Source organism: Panthera leo, chromosome C1 (genome assembly GCF_018350215.1).
Source record: "Panthera leo isolate Ple1 chromosome C1, P.leo_Ple1_pat1.1, whole genome shotgun sequence".
Taxonomy (NCBI): Eukaryota; Metazoa; Chordata; class Mammalia; order Carnivora; family Felidae; genus Panthera; species Panthera leo.
In genome coordinates, this window is record NC_056686.1 from 30151603 (window position 1) to 30169150 (window position 17548).

The following is a 17548-nucleotide window of genomic DNA, read 5'->3' on the forward strand; positions in this document are numbered from 1 at the left end:
TGTGTTTAGCTTTTTGAGGAACTGTCAGACTGTTTACCAAAGCGACTGCACCATTTTATATTCCCACCAGCAATGTGTGAGTGTCCGTTTCTCTATATCCTCATCAACAGTTATAATCCATCTTTTTGATTATAATCATCCTCTTGGGTGTGGACTGGTATCTTACTGTAGTTTTGATTTACATTTTCCTTATGGCTAATGATTTTGAGCATCTTTTCATCAGTTTGTTAGCCATTTGTATATATTCTTTGGAGACATTCGCTAATGTTGACAGTGATTTTCACAGGGAATGCAAACAGGCAAAAACCTGAGTAGCTGAAGTTATTCACTCATCTTTTTGTTGACAGAATAGCATGAGTATTAGTTGGAGAAAAAGATACATATTGATGATTCCTGATCAGTCATGGCTTTGTCTGACTGCCTCTAAAACATCTGATGCTTGGTCCACTGGACTTTTCCTTTTCCTTTTCCTTTTCCTTTTCCTTTTCCTTTTCCTTTTCCTTTTCCTTTTCCTTTTCCTTTTCCTGTCTTATTGAGACAGAGTTGACCTACATCACTGTATGAGTGTAATGTGTATAGCACAATGGTTTGAGTTACCTATATTATGAAATGATTAGCAGTAAGTTTAGTTAGCATCCACAATGTCATATGAATACAATAAAAAGAGAAAGCAAAAAAAGAAAAAAATTTTTTTCCTTGTAATGACAATTCTTAGGATTTATTTTTAACAACTTTCATATATATCATACAGCATTGTTAACTTTTTTTTTTTTTTTTGGCTATTGGACTTTTTCTTTTATCTTTTTTTTAAAAGTTTATTTATTTTGAGGGGAAGAGGGAGAGAGTGGGGGATGGGCAGAGAGAGAATCCCAAGCAGGCTCCACACTTAGTGCAGAGCCTGATTTGGGGCTCAGTCTCTTTTTTTTTTTTTTTTTTTTTAATTTTTTTTTTTTTAACGTTTATTTATTTTTGAGATGGAGACAGAGCATGAATGGGGGAGGGTCAGAGAGAGGGAGACACAGAATCCGAAACAGGCTCCAGGCTCCGAGCTGTCAGCACAGAGCCCGACGCGGGGCTCGAACTCACGGACCGCGAGATCGTGACCTGAGCCGAAGTCGGCCGCTCAACCGACTGAGCCACCCAGGCGCCCCTGGGGCTCAGTCTCTTAACTGTGAGATCATGACCTGAGCTGAAATCAAGAAAGAGTTGGTCGCTTAACCACCTGAGGCACCAGGTGCCCTGCTATTGGACTTTTTCTTAAGAGATTTATGGAAAACTTTAGAGGCAACTTGATATGTGCAGAAGAGATAAAGACTTTGGAATGGGGCAGAATTGGAGACCTGGATTTTATTAGCCTGACCGTTTACTAGCTGTGTGATCTTGGGATATGAATTGAACCCTCCAAATCCCATCTCTGTATCTGAAAATTTCCTAACATAGAAGCACTAGTGTTAGCTAGTACTTTATCCATCTGTAGGCAGAGCTGTGCCCAATATGCTTCAGAAACACTATTGTTCTCTGTTATTGAAAATTCTCAGGAAAAAATGCTCCCCTCCCTTCCCCCATTATCTCTGTCTATATCTGTCTTTTATAGTTTTTCATAGTTAGTCATTATAACCAAAGACTGAGAGACAAAATAAACTCATTTCACCTAAGTTTTTTGTAAGGTGGTTGAATTTTGCTATTTGCAGGTGTAAAACATAACTGGCATTTTTAGAAGGAGATATTGAGGCCTTGATGTGAAATTAACTTTGTATTTCAAAATACCACCTTTTTCTTTTTAGTACTCATGGTAATTAGTGTCCTTTTGATAATATGATCTCACTTGGTCCTCATTCCTATTATTATTCATTTAAATAATTATTCAGTGCCCATTCTTGATTTTAATACCTTATGCTCAGGTCTTACCTATCAAAAATAAGTCCCTCATTGTCATTTCTCTTTTTAACCCTTAACATCAAAGTACTTCATATTTTCCCACTTTATTTATTTATTCATTTTGAACTTTTAATTCTTTTTATTTTTTTTTATTTGAGAGGGAGGGAGAGAGCAAGCGAGTGGGGGAGAGGAGCAGAGGGAGAGAGAGAGAGAGGGAATTCCAAGGAGGCTCCATGCTTAGTGCAAAGCCCAATACGGAGCTCCATCCCATGACCTTGAGATCGTGACCTGAGTCACCCAGGCACCCCTCACTTTTTTATTTATTTTTTTTAACCCACCATTCATTTATGATCTGATTTCTATTCTACCACTCTCTAGAAAACGATTCTCACAAAAAACACTGTTATTTGTAAGAAAACTAAAAAACACTTTCTTGGTCCTTATCCTTGTCCTGGAGCATTTGATACTAGCAATAATCCACCCCTTCCTCGATCACCCTTTCTTGTTTTTTTGCCTACTTCTTTCACTGCCTTTTTCCACCCTGTCCTTTGTTGATTACTTTTCCATCTCCTGCCTTCTAATTTTGGCTATTCCCGCAGTCTCAGTCCTTAGCACTCTTCTTTCTTGCCCCTAACCCAGAAAGGCCAACATTTCCCATGTCTTTAGCTAGCACCTCTCTGCATATGACTTCTAAACTTAAGTTCTCAGCTGACCCAAATTGAATTCTGGTATTTTCAGCTGCTTCCAGAACATTACCGTTTGTAGCTCCTTTTCTACTCTTTTAAATTCAACATATTTAAGGGGCTCCTGGGTGGCTCCCAGTCAGTTAAGTGTCCATCTCTTGATTTCAGCTCAGGTCACCGTCTCACAGTTTGTGAGATCGAGCCCCACGTCAGGCTCTGTGCTGGCAGCTTGGAGCCTGATTGGGATTGTCTTTCTCTGTCTCTTTCTGCTCCTCCCCCTCAAATAAATAAATAAACTTTAAATAAAATAAATTCAGTATATTTAAAATTGAACTTACCAAATCCATTCTTTCCAACCCTCATGACCTGCTTATGCAACCATGGTGCACCATGATTGTGCAAGCTTGAAACCTTGCACCCACTTGATGGAGAGGTCTTGAAATTTTGGAGCCACTGGTGTGCTGGAGCTAGCTTACATGGGCTCATGAGAACTGAATACTAATTCTGTGAGTTGGTTGCTAAGCACAGCCATTATGAAATATTAAATTATATAAGCTTACAATGAAATAAGTTATATTTAAAATAATGGTAATAAATACTCAAAACACATCATCTCATAATTATTTTACTACATGTTAATATTTTCTATGCTCTTGAAGTTAATTATGTATGCTGTATCTCTGATGGAAAAGTATATAATGGTGTGCTCTTGTACATTTCTTCCTGACATCACTTTTAGTGATAGTATATTAGTGGCTGGAAATTGGTCATGGTGGGAGTATTTACATGATGGAAATCAACAAATGCTACAAGTCTGAGCTAGATGTGTTATTTTGTTTAGACTTAAAGTGGTGGAGAAAATGTTAATATTGCAGATTAAACCAAAAAGTGTGTTATACCTGTATTCACATTGTGAATAACACAAAAATTAAAGAAATGTTCCTTTGAAGTTTGAAAGCTATTACCCAATTCATCATGAACCATTTTCTCCAACTGGGTAATCTACCCATCACCTTCCTACTCCTTTACTCACACAGGTACAAACACGCATCTTGCATGTTTTCACCTCTGTACCTTGTCTTCTGTGGTTTTCCATCTTCTGTCTTTCTATCAAAACATTTTCTAATCCTTCCAGTTCTTTCTCTTCCAGGAAGTCTCCCCAGATATTTCCAGCCTTTATCTTTTTTTTTTTTTTTTTTTTTTTTTTTTTATTAAGTAATCTCTGCACTCAACTTGGGGCTTGAACTCATAACCCTCAGATCAAGAGTCACATCCTCTACCAACTGAACCATCCAGGCGCTCCATAGCCTTTATCTTTTCGGACTCCCATTCTGTTTGGAATGCTAGAATATTACAATTGGAAATGACTATAGTGCAGTTTTCCACTCAGATGTGGAAATCCAGTATCCCAGTTTCTGCTTGAAGAATTCAGTGACTAGAAACCCATGACTTCTGAAAGTAGCCCTTTTTATTGTTGTCTAGACAATTATTTATATTGAAAATTAATCTTCCTTATGCTTGCCACTACTAGTCTTCTGATTCTGTGTTGTGTCACCCCATGGAGTTGTCACTGGACTTGTAACAAACCAGAAAACCTATTTCTGCTTCCTGCAGCTATGTGACTTTAACTTCTCAAGGTCTCAGCTTCCTCAGTCCCTTCGTGGATACAAGAATAAACTTCATAGGGCTGTTGTTTGGTTTAAATAAATATAAAATAAGATTATGGCTGATTATAAAGCATAGTAGTTAATGGCAAAGACTAAATTCAGAAAGACCAACCTGAGGCCAGTTTTCCCACTTGTGATCTTGGGCAAGTTATTTAACACTCTGTGCCTCATTTCCTCATGTGTAAAATAGGAATAACACCTGCCTTACCAATGTGAGAGAGAGATGAGATAACGTGTACAGCATTCAGCATGGTGTTTGACATGGACCACATATTTTTCCAAAGTGAGATCTTTTTTCCCATAGTTTTAGTTCTAAAATTGGAATTATTTTTTTCACAAGGAAAATAGCCCTCAAATTCACTATTAGAAATATTTGGTAAGAGAGGAGTTAAAATATAGGTACATCCTGTCAAACACTGGGTACCTAGCATTTTTGTTTCCTTTGCACTCTAGAAGGCTTTTCTGATTCTGACTGGATTCCTCCATCTGCATTGGTCATTGTATCACATTTTGGTCCATAATAATTCCTGAGAGGTTTCAGGATGGTTGACTCTCCATTTCCTTGTCCAGTCTTTCTTGAATATTGTTTAGAGTTGGCTAGAGTATGTAGTGGATCTGGCTTCTATTTTAAAAACACACATACATTTCTGGTAAGTGTTACCATTTCATATGTATTGTACTCCAAAACTGAAAATTCCTGAATTTTATTATTGTTTCACATTTTAAATTCTTTAATCTGTGTTTACCTAGAATCAAAAACTCTTGTGTAGATAATAAGAGATTGTAAGACCAAATAAAAATCTGTTTCATTCTCATGCACAGGTCCGCAAGCACATCAATGATCTTTATGAAGATCTGCGGGATGGCCACAACCTAATCTCTCTGCTGGAGGTCCTCTCAGGCATCAAACTGGTGAGACTCTCTCTTCTTCTCATGAGTGACCTCGCAAACATGGCCCTGTTAATGGCATACCAGTCCATCGTGTTGAATGCCAGGACAGTGGCCGCCACTGCCTGCTCTCTGTTACTTGGGAGAAAGAAGTAGAAGACATTATTGGTGGACTTTGCTTCTAAGTCATACTTACAGTTTTAAAATGATGTAATTTCATCTTAATGTGAATTGATGTGTCATATTCTCATTTCTTGATGGAATCAGGTATCGGTTTTATACCTTTCATATGCATTTTTTTTTCTCCTTATTTGTTCTTTATCTACTTGTTGGTACACTATTTCAGGAACAATAGATTCACATTTAAAGATTTTTTTAGTGGGATGCCTGGGTGGCTCAGTCAGTTAAGTGTCCAACTCTTGATTTCGGCTCAGGTCATGGTCTCGAAGTTCCTGAGTTTGAGCCCCGCATTGGGCTTTGCGCTGACAGTGTGGAACCTGCTTGGAATTCTCTCTCTGCCCCTCCCCTGCTCTTAGGCGTGCACTCTCTTTCTCTCTCTCTCTCTCTAAATAAATAAATAAACTTAAAAAAATAAAGATTCTTTTTAGTAAGGCATATTTTTCTTTCTAGAGTTTTATTTCTAGTCTATATAGGTGCTCCTATTTTCCCATCTGTTGTGAATTGTTTTATTTTCTGTATTCAGCTAAGGATATGCAGTTTACATTAAAAGCCCTGGTATTTAAGGGTGCCTGGGTGACTCAGTCAATTAAGTGTCCAACTCTTGATTTTGACTCATGTCATGATCTCACGGTTCATGAGTTCAAACCCCGAGTTGGGCTCTGCGCTGACAGCAGGGAACCAGCATGGGATTCTCTCTCTCTCTCTCTCTCTCTCTCTGGCCCTCTCCCTCTCCCTCTCCCTCTCCCTCTCCCTCTCCCTCTCCCTCTCCCTCTCCCTCTCCCTCTCCCACTCCCTCTCCCTCTCCCTCTCCCTCTCCCTCTCCCTCTCCCTCTCCCTCTCCCTCTCCCTCCCCTTCTCTCTGCCCCTCCCCTGCCCACATGTGCTCTCCCTCTCTCTTTCTCTCTCAAAGTAAATTAATAAACTTAAAAAAAAGTCCTAGGTATATAGAGTTATTTTTTCCAGTTCACCTCACTTTCTTCCTTCTTTGATTCACTGAATCTCAGAGGTTTGGAGAAGTACTGAAGTTGCTATCTGAACACAGTCCTGGATGCAGTACATTTGAATTCCTTGGATAATTAAATATGCCTGCCTACTCCCAAATGTGTTAAGTAAGCATTGCTTGTGGGAAACACCTATGTATCTAAAGATAAATCTGCCTGAGCTTCTTGGCTTATCAAAATAACCCCACTTGTGGGTTCTTTGTTTTCAGGGGGGTGGGGTGGACAGAGAGAGGGAGAGAGAGAATTCCAAGCAGGTTCCATGCTGTCAGCACAGAGCCTGATGTGGGGCTCTGTCTCATGAACCATGAGATCATGACCTAAGCCGAAATCAAGAGTCAGATGCTTGACTGACTGAGACACCCAGGTGCCCCAACATAGTTTTCATTTAGAAAAGTCCAGGGGTAAATACTGGGAACATCTCTGGGGGAAAACATGAACTGAAGTAACTCAAGCATTCATTGCCTTTGGTGAATTCTTAGTCAGCGTTTGCTGTTTTTGAAGAAGGTAATTTAGCACATTAGATTTTGCTCCTTAAGTATTATTCACCTTCTTCAAGGATTGGGGCTTGGCTTCCCATGGGCCCTTTGTTTTGGTTTCATATCTTTTTTGTCTTACGGTAGAATTACTTTTATGATTTTTCCCCCTGGGAGAGCCTGAGTGGAGCAGGGGCAGAGGGAGCAAGAGAGAGAGAACCCTAAGCAGGCTCTGCTTCCACTGTGGGGGTACTCAATGTGGGGCTCGATCTCATGACTGTGAGATCATGACCTGAGCCAAAATCAAGAGTCAGATGCTTAAACTGACCGAGCCACCCAGGTGCCCCCACTTTTATAATTTTTAATGGACTTAAATTGACAGATGCTTTTATTAGCACAGCCACTACTGGTGAATTCCACTTCTTATCTGGCCCTCATTTATAAATCTCATAAGTAATCATAATGTCACTTTCACATTGCTGGACTTTAAGTCACAAAGTTACATTTTGGGCAATTTGGCTGGGATATTTGATGAACTTGTAGGGATTTTATATTGAAAGTGATTCTTTTTTGGTGACGTTGCTTATAAAACCGTCTGAAAACACTCCAATCTAATTTCTTTGCCTAACCTTTGAAAACGTGCAAGTTGTTTATGGAGATATTCATAGCATATCATCTTTTCACTGAGAACTATCCAGATACCTCTTTCATGATTATTCTCAGAATCTCCTTCTCCTTTAGTTGATTCACAAAAAGAGAGAATGGGCAGCCATGGAGAATTGAAGATGTGTTTCAGACTAAGTGTTCAATATAACCATGTGATCTGGTCTTGATATGGTTTTTGCATGTTTTGGGTTGTGGGAGGGTATTTTCATATTTATTTTCACTTTTTAAAAAAAATATTGCATTCATTTCCTTCTCATTTTTGTGTTGTGAATTTCCTGTCACTATGTCATGTTTTTGCCTTGGTTGGTGGCCAAAGGAGCCAGCAGGGCTGAAGACCCTCCGTCTCGTGAGCATGCCCTCCTGGCGCCATACAAACAGCGAAGAGCAGGAGGAGGAAGATGAGGATGATGTAGTAGGTCCTCCTGGGATGCCAGGATCCCAGCCAGCACCGCAGGGCCATCAGAGAGTCTGAGGTTCTCGAGGTCTCCAAGTACCTCAGTTACCAATCGCCTTCTTCCCTCTGCACCTGGGAATTTTCGGTCCCAAAGAAAGTGGTTAAAACTAATTGTGCCTCTTGCCACTGTTAGATGATCCTGGAGTGGGGGTTGTTTTGCTTATCTGAGAGTGGTTGGCACAGAAAGAATAATGGTGTTTGGAGGTGTCAAGTGCCTTTGTGACCTGGAGACCAGTAGCTTTCTTGGTGGCCTTGCTGTGTTGTCTGAGTCTGGATTGCAGAACTGTGGAAAGTTTAGTTGAAGGCATGACAGTTAATTGCTCACGGCTCCACACTTGAGACTAACTCTCTCTCTCCACCCTCTGTAGCCTCCAGGTTCTCACCACACACCATGTCATTTGTTTTCAAAACAGCTTGTAGTTTGCAAACCACTCACTGCATGGAGATACGCTGCTTTTGTCAATAATATCTCTAGAGGACAGAGATTTTAACTTGCATGTTCTTAGGGTATTTATTTTTGGTGGGAAGTACCAAGGAATAAAGAGAAGAGTGTGTGAGAAGGGCATTTCCTGTTTGTGGGCCCTAAATTATAGCCCATAATCTTTCTCCAGAAACAGGGATTAAGCAATATCCCTGTTTCCTGTCCTCTTAAAGTCATTTTTCACCTCTTTAGAATCTCCCTTCCCATTGCCTTAGACTCTTCACTTTGATAGGCTCTGTCATCCTCAAAGCCATGTTCACAAGTAGTTTAGCTGAAATGACTGGAAAGAGGTTCTTGCTAGAGGATTTTCCTAAACCTTTGACTTAAGAAGTTATCCTGTGGCCCAGAGGCGCCTCAACATCTCTGTAGATTATCCTCATTTGGGAGTGTTGTTTAGAAGTGTTGGGGGCACCCAGAGAAATGCTTCTCCCCTTATCTTTACACGCATTTGGTTACTTTTTGTGTTTCAACCTGGGACGATGTTTCCTCTGTACAGGCACCTGGCCGCATAGCTACCTTATTCATCAGCCTTTAATTAGTACCACTTTGACATTTACAAATGAGTTGGGTATATATAATCTAGTAAGAGTGATGTTTCAGTCCCAATTTTAGTAAAATAAAAGCAACATTGGAAAATGAGCAGGAGAAAAGGTTCCAGAGACAGATAGCCACCCCTTGCATGCTGTCACTGAGTACACTGATTTCAGCCACATTTGGATGGGTAGTAGCCGAGCTATGGACAGGGTGCCAGGGGCACGGGATGGAGATGAGCTTCTCTCCAGTGGCTTGTATGACATCTGGGACTGAGAGACTAGCAGAAAATACCTTTCTTTGGAGTATCATTGTTGAGTGGCCCTACTCATCAAGGTTTTCATTGTTGTTGGTATTTCTTATTGAGGTCCAAGGTGACTTTTTTAAATGGACACCCATCTGCCTGGAAAATAGGTTTCTTCCTGATTTTTGTCTCTCGTTTTTGAGTTTTTCACTTGTTTATTGAGCATGTAAAACTCTTCATTCCCTGGTTTAAAATTGGCTACCTCTAGCTTCTCTTGCCAGGTTTTTAATAAGGTTGGCTCTAATTACTGTGTAGTATGCAATTAGGACTTTCCGCCCTTTCCTTAAAATAGCATTTAACTGTGATTTTAGGAGCCACAGAGCCAGAGACTTTGTTCCCATTAACTGCACATCCAGAATCAGGTTCTGCCGTATATGGCCACAGAAGACCCTGTACAGGAGCTGCGGCACTGATTCGACACTAGTAGTCTACCCACACTGTGTGTTCTCAGGAGGCACAGTGGGAAACCAGCGTCATGGAGGCCTCAGGGAGCACGGCGAAACACACACAGGCCTTGCCACTAAGGGGTGCTTTATGTAATGCTCCCCTGGCTGGCTTCAACCACGAGGAATTCTGTGTGGTCTTTCAGTCCCTGAAATGAAAAAGGATGGGGCTCTGCATTGGTAAATTGGTGTAGCTAAAATTACCATCTCTTTTTGTTTGTTTGCAGCCCCGGGAGAAGGGCAGGATGCGTTTTCATAGGCTTCAGAATGTGCAGATTGCCCTGGACTTCCTAAAGCAGCGGCAGGTAAGACACTTCCATGCTTTCCCTATTCTGCCATGGAGTGTTGACATTTGACCCTTACTTAGGGATGTTCTCAGTGCCCCTAGTGAGCCCTTGGTAATTGCTGCATCTGGCCCAGTCTGAGTCTTGTTTGCTAGTGAACGATTGCATTATGGCTGGACAAATCATTTGATGGTCCTTGCATAGAATCTAAGGCCTTCCTGAATGGGAGAGTGTCAACAGAGAAGAGCAAGATGCTAAAGATGGAAACTTATGGACTCACCTAAGGTGGGGGTCAAAAGGAAGATGGAAAATAAATTGTCAAAGAAGATGGAAAAAAGTACCTCATCCAGGAAGAGGAGAAACCAGAATGCTACATGATCCTGAAGAGTAGATGAGGGGCTGGTCAGGATTGGCCATTGTGTTGGTGCCACATCATGAGGTCTGAGGCCGACAAGCATTGGTGACTTGAGAACAGTCTGAACAGAGCAGAAGAGCTCTTGGAGTTAGCGGGTTAGAGCAGTTTAGTGGGCCTGGATATAAGAAGGGAAAAAAGTTTTCCACGTGTTTTTACACATAGGAGGAGAAGCCAGTGAAGAAAGGCAGACAGGGATGAGAGTGAGGAGGAGTGCTGACAGTGACAAAATATCAGCCCTGGGAGATGCCACAGAGAGGTTCTAGCCCAGCGTCTTCATTTCCTAGATAAGGAAAGTGAGATCTGGCGGGGTGAAATGACCTGCCCCAGAGCACACAAGCTAGAGCAGAGCTGGGACTTCCACCCAGGCCTCCTGCCATGGAGTTCAGTGTTCCTGCCACTGTCCGTGCTGTTTCTACACACTGCCCCTCCCCCGGCCCCACCCCTGCTTTCTAACGGATGGAAACAAATTCAGGGATTGAGGGTGAGATCCTGAGCACAGCTGGTGTGGTTATCTTTGAAAAGGAAAAGGAAAATGCCACTTTCTTTGAGATACAGGGAAAAGGAAGGAGGGGGGATAAAGATGCAGCGGTGGGGTGGCTGGAAGGAAGATGGAAGAGGGGGTCAGAGAGTTTGTCTGCTTGGAGCCAATTGAGTGGAAGAGATCGGTCTAGCTGTGGGCGCCAGGCAATCACTCAGGCCAAGCTGGACATTGAATGGTATGCATATTTTTAGAGTTAGTTCATTTTCATTACTCTTATCAGTATTTCTCATTAACTTGGGAAATTCTTTCTCTGTGCTCCCAGAGCAGTTTACTTTCTATATAACATCTACTACTTTATTATTTCTCTGTTTGCTCTCATGTACCACGGGCCCCGTGAGGACCGGGAACGGGATCTTCTTCCACAGTTTTCTCTTCATCACCTGGCATAATGAATGGTCCTTAATCGACACTTAATAAATATTTGTTGAAATAAATTGACAAATGAAAAGTGGTGGGAGAATTAGAGGCAGTGTTTAGGGTACTGGAGAAAGCAGGATTGGAAATGTCTGTGTGTAGAGCTGGAAGGACCCTGGGGGTTCTTAATAGGCAAGGGAGAATGAGAAGAATCGATTAGCTACAAGTCTAAATAAGGACCAACGGTAGATTTGGTTACTATGATTAGACTAAAGTATGTGCAGATAAGAACAGCGGACTCAGAAGGGCAGGGAGAACTCTAGAACAGCTCTTGGTAATGGGGAGGTCTAAGTTGTAGTTGTGTAGCTGTCCAAAGTAGAGGAAAAGCATAAGTCCTCAGAATGGAGAACGTACATGAATTGTGCAGATGGGGTGATATTTGGGTCATTGAGATGAGTGCTAATAAGATCACCACTTTTAGGATTTAGGTGCTAAAGTCATCAAGGGTTAGTAGAGATTGGAAGGTTGTTTGCAAAGTAGACTTCAGAATGGAAGGGGCAAGCTGATGGGAGTGGGGCTGAGGAATGTGGACATGGCTAATACCACATCCTCCCAACTGTGGGTCAGTGATTGGTGATTAGAAAATTGTGTTCTCGATCTAGAAGAATAGCCTCTCCTACCTGCAGTATACAGAAGAGGAATGGAGATACAGGTGTCTTAGTCGGTTCAGGCTGCTGTAACAAAAATACTATCATGTAGGTGGCTTATAAACAACAGAACTATATTTTTCACAGTTCTGGAGACTGGGAAGTTCAAGAGTAAGGTACCAGCAGATTCAGTGTCTGCGAGGTCCTGTTTTCTGGTTCTTAGACCACAGTCTTCTGGCTGTGTCCTCACATGGTGGAGGGGCAGGGGAGCTCTCTGGGGTCTCTTTTATAAGGGTGCCATTCCCATTCATGTGGGTTTCACCCTCGTGACTTAATCACCTCCCAAGGCACCACCTCCAAATACCATCACAATGAGTGTTAGAATTTAACATATGAATTTTGGAGGGACACAAGGATTTCACCTGTGGTACCAGGTCACTGTTGGTGTAGGGGGAGAAGTGAGGTCACCAGAGTTCTTTAGAGACACATAGGTTTCAGTTCAACTGAAGAGATAAAGGGAGGCCAGCTCAAGGGCAGTTTGTCACAATTGAACGGGAACTCCGTGAGGGTTTGACAGAAAAGGCTCGCAGGGGCTGGGCTGCTTTTCCTGGTGCTCTCACAGTTTCAACACTGAAAGTCCCACATCCCGGGAAGTCTCTCAGTTTCCAGCATGTAGGACACTTGGTCACCCTAGCAGTGGATAGGGCCTGTGTGTCTATGCACATTGTGTTATTAGAATGAGATTTTACAGGTAAAAACAGATGCTAGTAGAGGCATGGGCAGGTGTGGATATCTTCAGCAGAGGAGGGAAAATGGAGGTGAGAACAGGCCAAAGAGTAAGGGAGAGGGGCTTGCTATTCCCTCCCATGGGAAAAAAGAAAGAAAAAAAATCAGCGCTGTGATGACTTAATAAAAAAGCAACTCACAATACCATGTGCTTATAAGGTTGCCTTGCTGATAGGAATGCAAAATGGTACAATCATGGGGGAAGAGAGTTTGGCAGTTTTGTCTAAAGCTAAACATATACCATATGACCCAGCAGTCCCACGCCTGGGAATTTACCCTGTAGAAATGAAAGCATATGCTCATGAATCTAGGAGCTTTATTCATCACTGTCCCAAACTGGAAACAACCCGAATGTTCTTCAGTGGATGAATGGGTAAACACAGCATAGTCTGTTGATACGATGGAATACTACTAAGCAGTAAAAAGGAGCAAACTAGTGATACATGTAACAATGAGGATGGAGATCTCCAGGGCACTATGCTGAGTGAAAAAATACCCCAAAAACCCAGTATCAAAAACTTACATACTGTCTGATTCTATTCATACGACATTTTAGAACAAGTAAGATGGGGAACGGATCAGTGGTTGGCAGGAATTAGAGGTGAAGTCAGGGTGTGACCACAGAGAAGCAGCATGAAATCACCTTGTCAGGGTGACAGAAGTGTTCTATTATTCTGACTGCGGTGGTAATTATGCATCAATACAGACGTTCAGACTCATAGAGCTGTGCTTGCGTACATACACCACACACAATCAGTTTAATTGGATATAAGGATGAAAATCTGCAAAAATGAAATCAAAACCAAAAGTCCCAGAGCTCTGAGATCAGCCTCTGTTTGTTTTCCAGGTGAAACTAGTGAATATTCGCAACGATGACATCACGGATGGCAACCCCAAGCTGACCCTGGGCCTGATCTGGACCATTATTTTGCACTTCCAGGTAGGGCCTGTGAAGTTTGGGGTCATTGTTGCTTGGCTTGGATGTTGCCTAGAAGGAACTAGAAGATGTGCAGCCTTCCATGGTTAGCGCCAAGCCTTTCTTCTCTGTGTGTGGCCGTGAACAAGGGTGAGAGTAGAAGTAGCCTGGGGACAGAGCTATTGCGGCCTAAACCCAGAACTTCCTGATCATTGCATGCTGAAATGGGATTTTTCACTGGTTTGTGTGTTGGCCGGTTGTTAGAAGTCTGCTCAGTTGGGTCAAAACTGACTCTATGGGGACTCACAGTATGGGCCGTTTGATACTTTTAGAAGGGTGGGGTGAAGGGTTGTAATCCTGCTTTGGTGTAGACTTTTCCTCATCTCTAATGATCTTAAAACAAGCCTGGTTAATTATAGCACTGCCTTAGTCAGTTTGGGGTTCTGTAATGAAATACAGGTGACCTTAGAGATATTGCAGATTTGGATCCAGACCACCACAATAAAGCAAGTCAGATGAACTTTTTGGTTTCCCCGTGCATATAAAAAGTTATGTTTATACTGTAGTCTGTAAGTGTGCAATAGCATTGTATTTTAAAAAAGTGTACAGACCTTAATTAAAAAATAACTTATTGTTGGGGCGCCTGGGTGGCTCAGTCGGTTAAGCGTATGACTTCGGCTCAGGTCATGATCTCACGGTCCGTGAGTTCGAGCCCCGCGTTGGGCTCTGTGCTGACTGCTCAGAGCCTGGAGCCTGTTTCAGATTCTGTGTCTCCCTCTCTCTCTGACCCTCCCCCGTTCATGCTCTGTCTCTCTCTGTCTCAAAAATAAATAAACGTTAAAAAAAATTTTTTTTAAATAGCTTATTGCTAAAAAATGCTATCATCTGAGTTTTCAGTGAGCCATAATCACTGATCACAGATCACCATAACAGATACAATAATAATGAAACTTTTGAAATATTGGGAGAATTACCAAAGTGTGACACAGACACAGGTGAGCAAATGCTGTTGGAAAAATGACACAGATAGACTTACTGATGCAGGGTTGCCACAAACTTTCAATTTGTAGAAAATGCAGTTTCTGTGAAGTGCAGTAAAGTGAAGCACAATGAAACAAGGTTTGCCTGTACCATGGATTAGGTGGCTTACACAACAAACACCTTGTTCTCATGTTCCAGCTCTGGAGGCTGGAAGTCTGAGATCAGAGTGTCAGCATGGTCAGGTTCTTGGTGGGGGCCCTATTCTGGCTATCTCCTCACATGATCTTTCCTTGGTGCATGGGTATAGAGAAAGAGATCTCATGTCTCTTCATCCTTTTGTCTCTTCATGAATTCATCCCATGAATGCCCCCAGCGTGGAGGCTCTGCTTTCATTACCTCATCTGAAACTAATTACCTCTCAAAGGCCCCCACCTCCAAATATATCACGTTGCAGGTAAGGGCTTCAACACGAATTTTAAGGGGGCACTAACATTCAGTCCACAGCAAGCACCTTAGCAGCTGGGTTTGTATATGGGCTGGTAAGCACAAGCTTGTTGCTTCCATCATACTCAAGAGCAGTGGCATCTTGGTAGTGTTCACATGGTCATACAGCCTTGTTGCTGCTCCATTCCTAAGAAGGCAAATCCTTTTCAAGTCTGGATTGCTGTTGGAAAAATACAGCCTTATTTTTATAAAAAGACCATCTTGAATCATTTTAGCCCAGCCAAACAAAGCTGTTTCTCAGACAGCTCCCCCATACACAGTCCCTGTATATGAAGCTGATAGATTAGAGGGAGCACTTTTTGAGCAGGTAAGAAAAGAAGGCTAATATAAATAACTCAAGGAATGGACTCCAGGGACCCAAGTGACTGTGATGTCCTAGTTGGGGCATTAGTGCCACCTGCTGGTTAGAAGCAGAACAGCAGATGTCCCAGCATTCCTCATTACCTGAGAAAATTGAGTTTGGGGCTTATTTCTTGGGGCTCTGGTTTGGAGCCAGTGCTGGCAATCTGGAAAGAGTGGAAGTAACATGTATTTTTGTGCCATCACAGGGTGTCTTCAAGCATGCTTTGGATATAGGGATAACCAGGAACATGAACTTGGCAGGTGTGCCTTAGCAGGGTGGGTGTAAGAACTTTGCTGAGCTTTCATGGAGCAGTAGAGTTATCCCCTTAGAGCCCTTAGAACAGAGGAGTGTTGTTGTTGTTGTTGTTGTTGTTTTTAGAGAAACTGTTTTGGCCGTTTGTATTTTTGCCACAAACCTGTCCCCACCGTGAGTCCCAGTGTCAGTCTCATAGGTGTGAGATAAGAGGACTCTGTCTACACTATGTCTCTATTTATCTTGACTGTAATTCAATCTCTTTCTAAAAGGGAGACTCATAGGCCAAGGGATAAAAACTGAATTGGTTAATCAAAACTTTGCTGGGACAGAAGAGATGGAGATAACGGAACCATTGTTTTCCTGAACAGCTCCATCAGGAAAATGTGTACTTTCTCTTTCTTTAAAAATTAAAAAAAAAATTTTTTTTTATGAGAGAGAGAGAGACAGAGCATGAGCAGAGGAAGGGCAGAGAGAGGGAGACAACAGAATCTGAAGCAGGCTCCAGGCTCTGAGCTGTCAACACAGAGCCCGATGTAGGGCTTGAACTCAGGAGAACCGTGAGATCATGACCTAGGCCAAAGTTGGATGCTTAGCCCAACTGAGCCACTCAGACGCCCCTTTCTTTAAAAATTTCTTATGAAAACCTTCAGATATTGATAAAAGTAGAGAAAACAGTGTGAAGAACTACCGTATACCTATCACCTATCCCGATAGTTCTTAACTCATGGCCAGCATTATTTCATCTATATCCTAATCCACTCCTCAAACCCCAGTAGGTTATCTTGAAAGAAATCCCAAACTTCATGTAATTTCATCTGTACATAGTTCAGCATATATCTCTGAAAGATAAATATTTCTTAATTAAAAAATTTTTTTTAATGTTTATTCATTTGAGAGAGAGAGAGAGAATGAGTGAATGAATGAATGAATGAATGAGCGAGGGAGGAGCAGAGAGAGAGGAAAACACAGAATCCAAAGCAGCTCCAGGCTCCAGACTGTCAGCATAGAGCCTGTCACAAGGCTTGAGCCCACGAACATGCAAGATCATGACCTGAGCCAGAGTTGGACACTTAACTGACTAGGTCCCCCAGGTGCCCCTAAAGACTCTTAATTTAAGCAAACTAGTATAACATTGTAAAACTCAATAATTTCTTAAAATCATCAAGTATCTGATTAGTGTTCAGATTTCTCCAGTTACTTCATTAAAAAAAAAAAAAAGTTGATTTCTATGAATCAGAATCCCAACAAAGTCTAAATATTACATTAAATTTTCCCTCCCCCTAACAATCCATTGAGGAAATCTGGTCTTTTGTCCTTTAAGGTTTATAAAGATGTTGATAGCATCTCTGTGACATCTTCCATCCCTCTGTTATATTGCTTATCAACTGGTGGTTTAGATCTAGACCTGAGGCTCAATCACATTCAGATACCTTTAGGGAGGATGTGGAGGGCAAGGATGGTGATGTTGAGTAGTATACGTCTGCTGCTGAACATGTGGGTTCAGCTATTATCAGCCTGATCATCCAGTCCCTATTACATCTTCACCTAATAGTTTTAGCAACCACTCATCATTGTTGCTAGTTCCACTGTTTCATTAGAAGTTGCAGGGGTGCCTGCAGGGGCTCAGTTGGGTAAGTAGCTGACTCTTGATCTCAGCTCAGGTCTTGATCTTAGAGTCATGAGTTCAAGCCCCTCACTGGGCTCCACGCTGGAGCCTACTTTTTAAAAGTTGCAAAATGGTGCTGCTCAAATTCCTTCATTCCTTTTTCATTATTTAGCTGGATTACTTCTATAAAGAAGAACTTCACCTCAGCAATTACCCTAAGAGATATCTCCTCTAGGAAAGGGCAGATACAAAGATCTCCCTCTGTTT

General features: G+C 41.9%; 1 protein-coding gene across 1 annotated transcript in view; it reads left to right on the forward strand.

Moving 5' to 3' along the window:
* MACF1 (microtubule actin crosslinking factor 1) overlaps positions 1 to 17548 on the forward strand; it is a 166218-nt gene that overhangs the window by 31484 nt on the left and 117186 nt on the right. Inside the window, exons 3-5 of the mRNA XM_042949074.1 lie at positions 5051 to 5140; positions 9877 to 9954; positions 13524 to 13616. Of these exons, the coding sequence (XP_042805008.1) occupies positions 5051 to 5140; positions 9877 to 9954; positions 13524 to 13616 (261 nt within the window). The remainder of the gene's footprint in view (positions 1 to 5050; positions 5141 to 9876; positions 9955 to 13523; positions 13617 to 17548) is intronic.